This window comes from Dipodomys merriami, unplaced genomic scaffold (genome assembly GCF_024711535.1).
Source record: "Dipodomys merriami isolate MVZ:Mamm:240054 unplaced genomic scaffold, mDipMer1.0.p SCAF_12, whole genome shotgun sequence".
NCBI classification, from domain to species: Eukaryota; Metazoa; Chordata; class Mammalia; order Rodentia; family Heteromyidae; genus Dipodomys; species Dipodomys merriami.
The window spans coordinates 24,034,699-24,050,435 of record NW_027202493.1 but is presented as its reverse complement, the minus strand read 5'-3'; the positions used below and the strand labels follow the sequence as shown (position 1 = coordinate 24,050,435).

The window sequence follows — 15,737 nt, the reverse complement described above, 5'->3', positions numbered from 1 at the left end:
AAGGTTAATTCTTATTTGTGCAACATTTGACTGAATATAATCTAGTTATTAGATAACTATGTTCAACATTTTGATAATTATGAATCGTAAAAAAGTGAAAACATAACCAGGCACCAGTGGCACCTACTAGCTACTCAGGAGGCTGAAAGCTAAGTATTTGCCCTTAAAGCCAGCCCTGACAGAACAGTTCTTGAGAATCTTATCTCGAAATAATGACTCAGAAAAAACCAGAGGTGGTGCTGTGTCTGAAGTGGTAGAGCACTAGAATTGAGCGCAACGGGACAGCACCTGGCTTTGAGTTCAAGCCCAGGACTGACAACAACAACAACAAAAAGTGAAAACATATCAATAACACATCTCCATGTGATAAAAGTGAGGTTTTTTTTTCAAATAGCATAGGTGAATATTAGAGTAGTGCAAAATTCTCTATTAAACACAAGAAATCTTGCTACAATGCTTGGTAAGAAATGTATGCATTATCCTGCCCATGTAATTGTAGCCCCTCTGTACAGTATGTTCTCAAATAAAATAAAATACAATTAAAAAAAAAAAAAAGAAATCTTGCTACAAAAAAGTATGAATAGAAGGATTTCTTTCGTTCAATCCTTTAAAATCATTATTGGTTGTGTGTTAAAAATCACATTGTGATCTATTTCCTGTCTGCTAAAAGTGTATTTAGTGATCTGAAAGCCTCCTGCTCCATCAGATTTTCACTTCAATTTTATTGAAAGCAACGACTTAGCACATGCCTCATTTGAAAAGATTTTCACACAGATTTTAGAAACCATTCTACTGTTTCTGTATAGCATATCAACAAAGGCTTTACCAAGGCTTAGCAAAACACTGCTAATTATGCCCGTTATTCTTTTACAGAGCAACATTCAGTTTAATCTGGTATATTCTGAATGGGGTAGAAAATGGAACTATTGTCCATTTTAACTCACCTTTGCTATTATGCTATTTGAATGCCTTCATTTCATTATATGCTTTAAATATATCTATTTCATTAGCCCATTTAATTCACGAGAAGTACCTACTCTATAATTTAACTGACAGAGCCAGTATTCATTAAAATCAAATTTACTCTCTGTCAGAAAAAAACCTGACATTTTTTCAGATGAAATAATTAATCTGCATTTTGTCATAACCTTCTCAGTTTTGAATTCCTGCTTGAAGTAGATAGGTAGAAAGATAAAACACAAATCCGACAATGAGAACACATAATGTATTCCTGCATTTCATATTTCTTACTTCTCCACTCTTTGTAGCCTGAAATTCATCTGCAGGTAGAAAGCATTCTTGGACAATAGTTGAGGAAAAGGTGGCAAGGTCATTTAATAAGGTCACTTAATAAAATGTCTGTGGTTGCACAGCTTAAAAATCTAAGAGTTGATTATATGAAAAATCACATTACTATAACTCAACTTTGAAATTTTATTCTTTATAGCATTTTATATTCCTAAATTGGTTCAATAAAAATAGATCTGTCAGCTAAAAGGTTGTTAACTGCCATGATTATGGACATTTGGAAAGAAGAGGGGAAGGGAAATTGTAAATAATGGGTTTGTATGAAACTTCCTTGCACAATACCCTTCTACCTTGTACCTGGGTTATTACAACTATATTCTCCCTCATCCCTCCATTTCCAGACTTCCTACACTACAGCACTTAATGTTCTTGAAACAATGATTTCATTTCACCTTTAATCTGCTCCAAATCTTTAATGGGTCTCAATTTAGCTGTAGCTGTCCTTTGCAACTGATGATACATGTGTCGTTGTAGGAAGCAGTAGTTCAGGTAAGAAGCAATCCTAACATTTACAAGAAATACACTCTCCTTCAAACCTCACATTTATCTATAAGAGTGGATTTATTGTGAATTGCTTCAGACCTTATCGACCATAAACTGGGTATCTGCCTTACTTGCTGTAATTGTGGGGCATGTTTCTTAGTAATTTCTTGATATATAAACACACACACACACACACACACACACACACACACACACACACACACACACACACACACACACACACACACACACACACTCAGAAGACAAGAATAAGGGTCCGTATGCCATCAACCTACCATTTAGCCATAAGTTTGCTAATAGTCATTGATAGAGTGAAAATATACATTTTTTAAATCACTTTCCCTTCCTAGGCTTCCAACATTACTGCATTTAAATGTATTTGAAGCGGTGATTTCATCATTACACCTTTTCCTTAAGTTCACCCAGCTGGTAGGTGGCACAGGCAGATTCAAACCTAGACTGCCCATCTCTAAATCCTGTTTTCTTTTCTAAGCCAAATGAACTTCTCTGCACACTATCATCCTAAGACATGTTGTCAGATCCTCAGTCTTTTTTTAAATTATTATCATATTTAACACTAGTTGAAAAGCATTCTCCTACCTGTCCTTCAAATCCAGCTTATAGTTCTATCCCTTTTTTTCTGATCCCCATTTATCATTGGTATATCAATTTGTATTATCTCCCCTATCAGGCAATTAGCTAATTGGTGACCAAAGCTATTATAGATAGAGTAAATAGGCTCAGAGATTCTACCCTTTGCTTTACATTTCCTGTTATCACCTCCATGTTATGTCCCTAGCAGATACTTAATAAAAAATGAACTCAGTGTAAATTAACAACTCTTCACAGATAGCTAGAAGACTTTCTTCCCCTGAGGATTAAGTATTTACAGTTCTCAAATTTGAAATAAAGTCCTCAACATTTGAGATAACAACTTCTCTCTGGAAGATCTATCTTGTTTAACAACCACGACCACCCCCACAATGGAAAAAGATTAAAATGTTAACTCCACTCTATATCACTTTGGAAAGTTGAATTTGATAGAGAATACGTTGCCCAGAGTCAGTCTATCAGCATTCCTGGCCCCTTTTGGCCCACCAACCAATAGAGATACCTCTCTTCTTTCTTTTTTTTTTTTTTTTTTTTTTTTTTTTTTTTTTTTTTTTGGGTCCGGTCGTGGGGCCTGAACTCTGGGCCTGGGCGCTGTCCCTCAGCTCTTCAGCTCAAGGCTAGTGCTCTACCACTTGAGCTACAGCGCCACTTCCGGCTTTTTTCTTTTTGCTTATGTGGTGCTGAGGAATCGAACCCAGGGCCTCGAGCATGCAAGGCAAGCGCTCTACCACTGAGCCACCTTCCCAGCCCGATACCTCTCTTCTTATGGAAACTCCTGCTGTCCCAAATCCCCATAAAGTAACCGAGAAAGGACCTTGGCCAAGACATAAAGAGGAACATCATACCAAAAAGAGAACTCTGGGATCTGTTTTCTAGAACCAGGCTGTGCAGGAAGAGTTAGTCTGTAAGAGGTAAAAGATCTGAGTAAATGACACAAGTGCCAACCTGCTTTCCTAGCATGTGTGAGGCTTCAGGTCTGATGCCAGCATTGGCTGGGTGTGGGGACAAAAAGGAAAGACTGTAGCAGCCTCCATTAAAACTTTGAGAATTTCAACTTGCCCCTCTTTCCTATGCCTGACAGTGACCCCATTGGCCTTTTCTACTTCCCTCACCTTTTTTTTTTCCTTTCAGATTTCCTAGTATACAGCTTAGAGAAGACTGCAGGAATCAGGCCCAGGAATTGGTTTTGTTGTTTCTGTTTAAAGATTGGTTTGGAAATCTCTACTCTCTGTTCAGTGTTAATTTATACTTTTCAATGTTACAGTATAGTTATAACAACTGATAAGTACCAGACTTAATCTCCACCACGAAATAACAAGACATAATTTGTAAGATAATTACATTTCAAATGATCAAGAAAAGAGTGGGTGTGAAAATAGCTTCAGTAATAGGCATACCTTGAGAGCAGATAGAGAATTTTGACAAATATCTTCAAGGATGTTAAGTCAAAATTAGTAAAACAATATCTAAGCTCCCCTCCCTACCAAAAAAAAAGGTTTTAAAATGAACATTTATCACATTTACAAAAGGAGATGCCAGAGCATTTAGCAAAGATAACTCCTTGAAAAGAACCCTTTCAATAAGAAACCTAATTTCAATTTTCTTCTCCATCGGTGGGTCTCTTACATTCAGGAAAATTAGGTGGGTTTACACAAGAAAATAACACCATAGATTCCGGAGAACTTGATATTGGCCGAAGAGCAGTTCAAGAGGTGCCTCCTGGAATCTTCTGGAGATCACAGCTCTTTATTGATCAGCCACAGTTTCTTAAGTTCAATATCTCTCTTCAGAAGGATGCATTGATTGGCGTCTATGGCCGAAAAGGCTTACCACCTTCCCATACTCAGGTAAGAATAGGCTTTGTTGTCAGCAAAATGAAACTGTATGTTTGCATATTTATGTCTATCTTTCTGTTTCTTATATTCTGCTGTTTGACTAAGCAGCCATATTTGAGTAGATCTTCTTTAACATAAGAAAAGTATGAATGTACCTTACATGTGTTTGGAGACCTTCGAACCCATGATGTATATTTTATTTTGGACTTGCTTCGGTTATTATTGATAGATTAAAAATGGTAAAAAAAAAAAAAAAATTAGCAAGGCACCAGTGCTCATGCCTGTAATTTTAGCTAGAGATCTGAGGATTGTGGTTCAAACCTAGCCAGAGCAAGAAAGTCTGTGAGACTCTTATGTCTAATAAACTATTCAAAAAAGTCAGAAGTGGCACTGTGGCTCAAAGTCATAGAACACTAGCATTGAACCAAAGAAGCTCAGGGACAGCACACAGGCCCAGAATTCAAGCCCCAGGATCAGAAAAAAAATTAATGTTAAAAATTTGTGAGCAGCTTAATGAACATCATCTGGATACTCATTAAAATACCATGGGCATTTCTAGATTCTATGATAAATTCAGATAATCTTATGTATTTATATCATCAAGTGCATACTTAAATTCGTACATATTCTGCTAAATACATTTTTATATTTCTGCCAGATTTACTCAGTGAACAAACTATGAGAACATAAAAAAATAAAATGATGCTTATGCACTTTGTCAATTCAAGCTACTGTTCCTATTCTATAACAATGAACACTGAGATATATAGGCAAAGAAACTTGCAGAGAAAACCAACTATGATTATATTCTTGTGGCCTTGAACACAGTAGATTCAAAGGACCTTATGGTCAACTTCTTGCATGAAAATACCCTCAGTACTTTCCACAGCAGGAGAAACACATAAAAAATTCAACCTTTTGATGATGCTTATGAAGAAGTAATATAGTCTATACTGGATCATAATGTATAAATTGGAAATGATGATTTAAGATAGATTCTATAGGGACTAAGGATACACAGGCCCTAGATTTAATCCCCAAACACCCAGAACCAAAACAAAAAGCTCCACAATGTCTAAAAGAAATTATTTAAATTACTTACCATATTATCTGATATTAGGATAGCAACTCCTGCCTGTTATGGGGGCCGTTTGCTTGGTAGGTTTTGTTCCAGCCTTTCACATTCAAAATGTGTTTGTTTTTATGGGCAAGGTGTGACTCCTGACGGCGCTGATAGAAGGATCTTGCACATTTGGACATGCTGAAGGCTCCCTTGGCTTCGCACTTCCCTCCATCTGCACTCACACCAGTAATCTTTTTGGCCACATGGCATTAAATGTTAACTGCATCATACCAGATTCCCATTGTGTATGCCCAGCCAGGCCTTTCTCTTCTACTTCACAACTTGCATTAAGATGAGCGTAATGTTTTCATTTTCAGGGAAATGGATAGAAGTGGAGACTGTCATGCTGAGTGAAATAAAGCAGGTTAAGGATAAAGTTCGTTTTTCGACATAACGTCTTGTACATCTCATGTTGTAATGGGGCCACCTATAACCCTATTTAAACAATTTGTTTTTTTCCTTACCCTCCACAAATTATATCAACATCAAATACAGTGAGAGCAGGACTTATACCATGGGGGAGGTACATAGCGGATTGGGGGGTCGTCAGGTGGGGGTGTGAGGGGTTTGGAGGGTGGGAGGATGGAGAAGGGAAGGCATGTTATGGGAAACAAAGGAGGAGGCAACAATGCTTGATAAGAAATGTATTGTCCATGTAATTGTAACCCCTCTGTATGGTATTTTCACAATAATAAAAAAATCACAGTCAATAAGCAACAAAAAAATGTAAAAACAATAAAAAAGAAGGATAAAGGTCAAAAATAAATAAATAAATAAATTACCATAAACCCAGAATTTAGACTTTTTCCAGGATTAGGTATTATATTAGTAATTAGAGGAATTTCAAAAGTACAAAAAATTAACTAATTTAAATTGACAGATGAGTTTATGGTTGTATTTCACAACCAGTTTATTTACCCATGTAATTCATAATGTTTTTAATTTTTTTCAATAAAATCTACTCTGGGCATCAGTGGCTCATGCCTATAATCCTAGCTACTCAGGAGGCTAAGATCTGAGGATCGTGGTTCTAAGCCAGCCCAGGAGGAAAGCCTATGAGACTCTAATCTCCAAAAAAGAGGGGAGGGAAAGGCTAGAAATGGGACTCTTTTCCAGTGGCAAAGCACTAGCCTTGAACAAAAAGGCTCAGGGCCAGCGCCCCAGGCCCCAAGTTCAGGGATCTGCTCCAAAAATCAATAAATAAATAAAGTCTAGAAAGTCGCGGCACAAATTTTATATTATTTAACTTCATGAGAAAGTATGGTTTTATTATCTAGGAACATAAATTATTAAGAAAAGTTGACCAGAAAAGATGAACATTTTGAAAGAAAGATGAGTAAGCAAACTTCAACAGGCTTTATCTAATGTCATTGTAGATTGAGTTCCAATACCTCTATTTTATAGCTATTAAATTTTTGCTTATGATGCTGTAATGTATTCATTTATCCTCTCTGTGTTAACAAGGTAAATGCCTTTGGTACTTACGATGTACTTGCATCCAATTTTATATTCTAGATTTGACTCCAGTTTGAATCTTGTTCATGTTGTAAGTGGTGCTGGCTAGGATTTAAAAATAAGATTCTCCCCAATGGAAGGGGGTTTCTAGAGCTTCACTTATAGCTGATAGATTACACTTTGGGCAATAGTCCAATATGGAAAATGTCCAATATGGAAAGATGGAAAATTATTTCTCAAATGGAACTACATATAAAATTAAATTATTTTTCTCTAATTCAAGGTATAGACTTCTGAGTCTAGCATCATAGTGTGTGTGTGTGTGTGTGTGTGTGTGTGTGTGTGTGCATAACTTACAAATTCTAGAAAATAATTTCAGATGAAAACTCTCTATTGTGCAGTTGAAAGGGTTTAAAATGTATGGTTGAATTTTTTTTCAAGCTATATATGACATTTAAGATTTGGGAAATAAAAGATGCAGTTGCAGGTTTTCCATCTTCTCCCCTGCCTAAAACACTACTGAGCATTATATCCACTTTTCTTGTCTACCCCCAACATATATGTTTAAGTAGAATGTACATGTTTCTTAGGCTTCTGTTATTAGAGTTTCTTCCCCTGGTTTATTCAAGATCAGCAGAGCAAACAACTGTTTCTGAGTTCAGTGTTTAAACATGAAATATGCCATAAAGCAGCCCAAATTGAACATTTCTCCGTTTCTGGGGAATGTTAAATAAATCAACCTGAAATAATTAAAACTGGCCAGCCATTCAGAAGTCACTTGAGTTTTGAAAAGTCTTTGTGACCCTTCATAAAACTGTTCGTTTGATTGTTGGCAAGGAGCCATTGACTTCCTTCTCCCTGCTAGATTCATTCTCCTGGACAGTTGGAAACCTAAGCAAGCAATTCAGCATTCTGCAGTTAGTATGTTTGGGCATGGCAGTGCAGTTGCTTAAAGGTTGTTCAGACTAGGAGGCAGAAGCCTGTTCTAAGCACACTCCTAAAACTTTCTAAATTGTGATCTCTGAGTCTCAGTGCCTATTGGTAAAATGAGAACACTGGATCAAATGATCATCCAATTTTCTTCCTTATTTACATTTAAATAATTTCTAGCAGGACTATGACACCATTTTAAAAAGTCAGCGCCCCGGCCCAGAGTTCAGGCCCCACGACCAGACCAAAAAAAAAAAAGAACTGAACTACCAAATACTGAGAAAAAAAATTTTTGAATGTTCTATTATGTAATGGATCATAGATGCAAAAACCAGGAAAATTTTTCTTCTAGTAATTTCACAAAGTAGTTTGTTAATACACGATAGTCTAAAAACAAAATTTTTAAACATTTGTTTTTGGCAATGTTTCATTATTTTTAAAAATACCATTAAAAAGAACTTTAATGGTAAGATGAGCTCTAATTTATATGAAATTAGCTGAGCTAGGTATGAATTAGATGAGATCTAATTTATATAAAGTATTTATCAAACATAGATGGAAATTGGATTTCTGGCTAGACCAAAGAATTTCATCCTAAAAATGTCATAAAATCTTATGATTTCTCTCCCCCAGAAATCCAATTTCCATCTTACAAATAACTATTTCAAAGCAAAACCCAAGTATGCCTTTATGTGATCATTTGTATCCTAAGAACAAAAGTTACTAATATGTTCGTTCTATATCATTTGTTTATTTAGGGTAGAAATTATTTCATTGTAGAGATTTTTTTTAGGTATTTGAAGCCCAATGTGAAATATCCTTCCCCCCAAACTAGGTAGATATTCAAAAACAATCAGTTCCAACCTAGCACAGCTATCATGCCGAACTGCAGCCTGATTTCATAATATGGTGATAATAGTGATTTCTGTAATAAAGGTAATGAAGATAAAGATGATAAAATTAGAGGACTACTTAAAATTCAAAGTTTTCTCCATCACATCTTCAGTTACTATGTTTGATATTAGTGAACAAAGGTGTTCATATGCATTAGGCCATAAAAATGAACTTTTTCCTGTTGCTTTGAAATATTTAAATCTGCCCAGTAAGTAAATGAATGAGTTGAGACTGAGATACTTCTCACAATTGCTGAGTTAATTTCACTCTGATCATTATGGAATGGAATTCCAGTGACATTTTTATAGTTAACTAGCCACATCTGTCATTATTTTCATCCTTGTAAGAAATAAATGGAAAAAAAACTGGGGATATAAATCAAGTTACTCCCTTTTCGCATTTTATTTCTCATAGCTGAATGATGCAATATTGCAGGGGTTTTTTTTACTACCAAAAGACCAAACTATAATTTCATATTTAAATAAAGACTTAATAAGTCAAAGCCTAAATTAGATATTCTAAATATAATTATCTCTAAATGTAACATTAGACATCTATGATCTGTACAGTGCCAGTCGATTTAGCTACAATTCTCAGAAATCCTAACAACTGGTTTTGTTCTAATTTGACTAAACTAAGAGATTTCTGTAATCTTTCAAATATGCCTCTGATGAAATTTCACATAAGGAATAACAGAAAATAAAATATTAATGATTCATGTGTATAGTGATATAATTATGATAAGTAGATAGCATCTCAACATAAACCTACTCCAAGAATAAAATGAAAGTATTACTTAACAGTCTATAGGAAGTAAATAACAATTTTTTTATTTTTAACTTTTCAAGCTCTGGGGAGATGGGGGGAATAGAGATCTCCCTCAACAGGGTAGCGGCTACACAGGTTCAACTGACTATTTATAGAAAGTTTTGTTTTTTTTTTAATTAGCGCTCTACCACTTGAGCCACAGCGCCACTTCCGGCTTTTTTTTTCTTTTTGCTTATGTGGTGCTGAGGAATAGAACCCAGGGCCTCAGGCATGCAAGGCAAGCGCTCTACCACTGAGCCACCTTCCCCGCCCCTTATAGAAAGTTTTATCTGAAATGTTTATTGAAATTGTTAGGAAGTCTTTTCAGTGTCTTATATTATCTATTGCCAATCACATTCCATGGTTTAAATTTTAAAAGTTTAAATCTGCTCAACACTAATGTTTAGGATGAATTGGACAACAATGAAACTTGGTTTTAATAACGACTGGTTTCTTATTCATAGCAAGTTCATGAGCTGTTGTCATCCTTTCAAACTTCTCCAGTGTTGAATTTCATAAACTTTTGATCATATATGTAAAGACTCCTTGTTACATGCTTTTAATCTGAACATATCTAAGTAAACACCTCTTGGCTCCTCCATGGAACTTAGAATGCTTATATCAGGGTAACAAGAGAGTCGTAGTTCAGTGACCCCAGCTGTGGAGAGTTGCACCTGAATTCACAGTGCCCTACGTATCAGACTCTGATGAAGTACCTTAAGAGTTGTTTCCTTCATCTTTAAAAGGTTACTTACTAATTCCTTCCCCAAGGGGTTGTTTTGAGGACTAAAAATCTCAGTGCAAAGTAAAGATGTAATGATGGTTGTTAGTAACTGAGCATTAAATTAGAGAGAGGAAAAAAATCATAAATAAGTAAAGTAGCTCACCAGTTTGGAATATAACAACCATAGACAAAATAGCTTACTAGTTTGGAATGTAACTTAAGATACATTTTGTTTGTACTCCAAACTGTCTAAGCTTATCAAACTTTTTCTCAGACATAAGAACCCGAATAAAACTGAAACTCCTGTCACCCAATCAGGGAAGAAATGATACTAAGAAGTTTAAACCCAACAATGGTGGCAGCAGTTAATTCTCCTCATCCTTTGTAAATGCTGTGTGTAGATTTCTACCATGGGAAACCTTCCACTTAGGAACTTCTTTTCTAACATTGTATTGGCTCACAAAACACTTGAAGAAGAAAAGAGTATTAACAGCCACGCTGTTATATGTCTGGCTACTAACAATGCTCCTTATCTTCATCCCCAGTACGATTTTGTGGAGCTTCTGGATGGTAGCAGGTTGATTGCGAGAGAGCAGAGGAATCTGGTCGAGTCTGAAAGAGCCGGGCGCCAGGCGAGATCTGTCAGTCTTCACGAGGCGGGCTTTATCCAGTACTTAGATTCTGGAATCTGGCACCTGGCTTTCTATAACGATGGGAAAAATCCAGAACAGGTGTCTTTTAATACCATTGTAATAGGTAAGAACCCTTTTGGAAGCATCTTTTTTTTTTTTCCTGACTACATGTTGAACAGAAACTAAATAATCTTTACCAATTTTTAGTGATTCCTGGACTGGGGAAAGCCCCTGTAAGATGTGATGTGATGTGATGTGATGTGTGTGTGTGTGTGTGTGTGTGTGTGTGTGTGTGTGTGTGTGTGTGTGTGTGTGTTAATTACAAAATATCCATTTGCAGTTACTTTGGAGGAAAAGAGAGCATATCGTGAGAAGACTTTAAAATCGATTCCGAGTGGCACTGCTCTGCTTTGGGATTTAAATTATCTAGTATTGATACCTCACATTCTGGGTTATGGGAAAATTATCTTACTTCCTTCAGTACCTAGCTAAGCTAATCAAAGTGGCCCTGTCTCTTTTGCAAAAGGGAAGCTTTACAACCAACGTTCCTTCTTTCTCTCTTCTCCAGAGTCGGTGGTGGAATGCCCCCGGAATTGCCATGGAAATGGGGAGTGTGTTTCTGGAACTTGCCATTGTTTTCCAGGATTTCTGGGTCCGGATTGTTCAAGAGGTATGCAAGTCAGATGCTTTTGCTTAAGCCGATATAAATGAGCTGTAGCAACACCTAATTCAGAAAACCAGGCAAGACAAGGAAGAAAGAAGGGGAAACTAGCATATTGCTTGTTCTGGGGCTATGTCTTTTCTTTTGAAAGCTTGAAGGAAAATGTGGCTGTTCATTCTCCTGTCGTGTTTTATTTCACAGCAGCCTGTCCCGTGCTATGTAGTGGCAACGGGCAGTATTCCAAGGGTCGCTGCCTGTGTTTCAGTGGCTGGAAGGGCACGGAGTGTGATGTGCCGACGACCCAGTGCATTGACCCACAGTGTGGGGGTCGTGGGATTTGTATCATGGGCTCTTGTGCCTGCAACTCAGGATACAAAGGAGAAAACTGTGAAGAAGGTAAACATGTCAATATTTACAGAACCCCATTGTTCTCTTCCTAAAGAAAAGATTATAGCTGGAAATCTGCAGGTTAGCAAAAGGTGGATTGCTCTTCTTACATGCCTCTTTATTCGAATCATTTTGATTTTCTTATTAATTGGGGGTTATTCCCATCTTGACTAATAAAAAGAACAAACACCACAGAGCCCTTGCTTTTGCTCTTTTTCCCAGTAGCGCGCATAATTCTCTTTACTCTGAAAAAATAAAAAGCAAACATGGGTGCTTTAAAACAACAGTGGACTCCTGTTTTGGTTTTTGTTTGTTTATTTGTTTCCTCTTAGAGTTTTTCACACTAATGCCAGCTTCTAAATCTAGCATTTTGGCACCTCTCAAGAATAAGTGAGCGTAATGCACTAATGAAAAAAGTAACAGAATCATGGATTTATTCCGTGACTACATGTAATGATGAGAGTCAAGATACTATAGTGTAAAGCACAGTTAAATTGTTTTTTTTAAGCACTATTTCCATTCCATTCTTCAATCAAATTGATTTTATTGATCTGCACTCACAAAGTAATGCAATTAAGTCTCTGGAATTAAATTTTCAGGCCATTGACCCTACAAGTGTAAAGTTTTATTGAGTCAAATTGCTAAATTAAATCTCATCATCTAAAGCACATTAAAGTGAATTAAGAAGGATAGAGAGTATGCAACTCATTTATTTCTCAAACAATTTGAGGCTACCATATAGCTGTCAGTGTTTCGTGGTCATGGATTGGGTCAGCTGATACAAATTTTGTTATAGAAAAGGCAATACTTATTACTCTGATTAGGAAGACTAGAGAGCAGTCATCTGAAACCTCAAGAGCATATTTGTATAATTCATGAAAAATCACAAATCCTTGCAAGAGTCTCAGTTACCTAAATGGCATTGGACTGGTTCTGGGTATTTTATTGTATTACAACTGTTTGCATGTTCAGAAGCAGCTTCCTGAAAATGGTAGCTAGATATTTGATTCTCTAAAATATTCATAGGAATTAGATTCGGATCTTTTTTTAATTTCTGCTTGTACTATGATATCTTCCAGATTTAATAAAACTGTTCTTTTTTTTTTTCTTGACATAGCTGACTGTCTAGACCCTGGGTGTTCGAATCATGGAGTTTGTATACATGGGGAATGTCACTGTAACCCAGGATGGGGCGGTAGCAATTGTGAAATCCTGAAGACCATGTGTCCAGACCAGTGCTCTGGTCATGGGACATATCTTCAAGAAAGTGGCTCCTGTACTTGTGACCCTAACTGGACTGGCCCAGACTGCTCAAACGGTGAGGGTAGTAAGAGCAATAAACCAAATGCTTACCCTAGCTTAAAGATTAGGATATTTTAAAACACATGTATTAAACTTGATCAAAATCAGCAAAGTGATCATTCATATTGACAGGTTTAAATAGTAAAAGTAATGAAATATACTCTTTGAAAAGAAAGGAAACAGACTTAACTGATTTGTTAATAAAAATCTCTCCAGTATTGTTAGTAAGAATAATCCTTCACCTGGCTTCCTAGTCTCACTTTGTAGAACTACTAATTGAAACCAGACTCCCTCTGGGCCTGTGTACCAGCATGGAGATTTAACCAATCTCTATGAACAAAGAAGCCTCATTTTGTAGTTATTTGATTTCAGACTAAATATGATAAAAACCGAATATATGTATATATGTATACATGCATATATATAATGGATAAAAACCAAATATATGCATATATGTATACATGCATATATATAATGAATAATGATTCAACATTGAATTTTTATTGTAACAAAATGACCATAATAGAAATGACAGTAATTTTTATTCAGTCATCCAGGTGGTTACTGAGCATTTACTATGTACATCAAAATGTGATAGGCAGTATATAAATAAAAAAATTTTGCCTGCCCTCTAAAACAGTGCCTTAAGATTTTTTTAAGCCTGACCCACAGTCATAAATACATTGTTACACTGTAATCTACCATATGTATACACATACACATAACTGACATGAAAATTTTACACACATATTTTTTCGGAGTAGAAACCTGGCCAGGTAGAGGGGTGGGGAGGGGGGATACTCCTGAGTAGCTAGAGTTACAGGTGTGAACCACTGGTTTTTGTTTGTGTTTTGTTTTGTTTTGTTGCTAGCTGCAGCTCACGGACTAATTTCATGATATTCCTGCTCATTAGTCACACAGTTTGAAAAGATGCCATGCTAGCCTAGGCGATTGCAGTTTAATTAGAGAGATAAGGTGAACATACATGAAATAATTACAATCTAGTACATTCCACTTTCATATTATGTCACCTGTTTCACAGATTAACATGCTCAGTTCCAAAGAGTGGTCCTACCTTGATGAGTAAGAACATTTTCAAGGAGATTTTTATTAACATTTCTTGCCTTCATTTAAGTATGACACTCTGGAGTAAGGTTGGAGGATATTTCTTACTGTGAAGCACTATTGTGGCTCATGCCTGTAATCCTAGCTACTCTGGAGGCTGAACTCTGAGGATCTCAGTCAAAACCAGCCCAGGCAGTAACGTCTGTGAGACTCTTAATCTCCAATAAGCCACCAGAAAACCAAAAGTGGCGCTGTGGTCCAGTGTTAGAGTGCTGGCCTTGAGCTGAAGATCTGAGGGTCAGTGTCCAAGCCCAGAGTTCAAGCCCAATAACCAGCAGCAACAAAAAAAAAGAAGGTACTTGAGAGATAGACTGTGGTGTGCCTAGGTTTATAAACAGTTTCACTTCATGGTTATATAGCCTTTGGAAAATTACTCTATGACTCGGTGGACTTAACTGTAAAGTCATGCAGCATTCTCCACAGAGATGTTATGGAAATTACTGGGATTAATGCATGTAAAATACTTAGTGCAACCTAGATATGGTAGCACATACCTATAATTCTAGCACTCAGGATGCTGATGAAGGAGGATTGTGAGTTCTTAAATATAATAAGACTGTCTCAAAGGACAAACAAAAATATTTAGTACAATATATAAACATTTAATATATGCCATGAATACATAACAAACTATATATAATTTGAATAATAAATTCTGAATGGAGCTTTCACTACCACCACTACTGACACTACTATTAACAAAGATATAGATGGGAGAAATATTAATATGTACAGGAGATAGTGTAAAAGGAATAATGTTTTGAAGTAAAAATTAACTTGGGCCTTATTTTAGGGAGTTAGTTGAAAAGATGATTTAGAGCGGGGTGCCAGTCGTTCACACTGTAACCCTAGCTACTCAGGAGACTCTGATATAGGAACATAGTTCTAAGCCAGCCCGGACAGGAAAGCCCATGAGACCCTTATCTCCAATTAACTTCCCCCAAAAACCAGATGTGGAACTGTGGCTCAAGTGGTAGACACAAGCCTGAACAAAAAAAAAAAAAGTTCAGGACAATGCCCAAGCCCTGAGGTCAAGTCCCAGGACTAGTACCTATCTATATATAACAGATGTAGGATAAATAAGAATAAAACATCAGACAGGTCTGGGAATTTTAGAAGGGCCTTCCTGTTCCAATAAAGAGTTTCGAGAAATCTCCATCAACCAGCATTTACTGAGTGTGTATATGAGTGTGTTTGTATGTGTGTGCGTCTGTGTGTGTCTGTGGGGGGGGGGGGGAGCCTGCCCTAGGGTTTGAACTCAGGGCCTAGGCCTTGTCCCTGAGCTTTTTTACTCAAGGCTAGTGCTGTTACCACTTGATCTCCACTTCTAGCTTTTTTCTGGTTAATTGAAGATAAGAGTCTCACAGTCTTTCCTGCCTGAGCTGGCTTTGAATCCTGATCATCAGATCTTAGGACTTACAGATATGAACTACTGGCA

At 36.6% G+C, this 15,737-nt stretch overlaps 1 protein-coding gene across 9 annotated transcripts in view; it reads left to right on the top strand.

Moving 5' to 3' along the window:
• The window catches only part of Tenm3 (teneurin transmembrane protein 3), a 608,309-nt gene that overhangs the window by 484,148 nt on the left and 108,424 nt on the right, over positions 1-15,737 (top strand). For all 9 annotated transcript variants that reach the window (XM_070016445.1, XM_070016443.1, XM_070016442.1 and 6 more), the window contains 5 exons: positions 4,057-4,271; positions 10,738-10,948; positions 11,393-11,494; positions 11,687-11,881; positions 12,990-13,190. In XM_070016445.1, the coding sequence (XP_069872546.1) occupies positions 4,057-4,271; positions 10,738-10,948; positions 11,393-11,494; positions 11,687-11,881; positions 12,990-13,190 (924 nt within the window). The remainder of the gene's footprint in view (positions 1-4,056; positions 4,272-10,737; positions 10,949-11,392; positions 11,495-11,686; positions 11,882-12,989; positions 13,191-15,737) is intronic.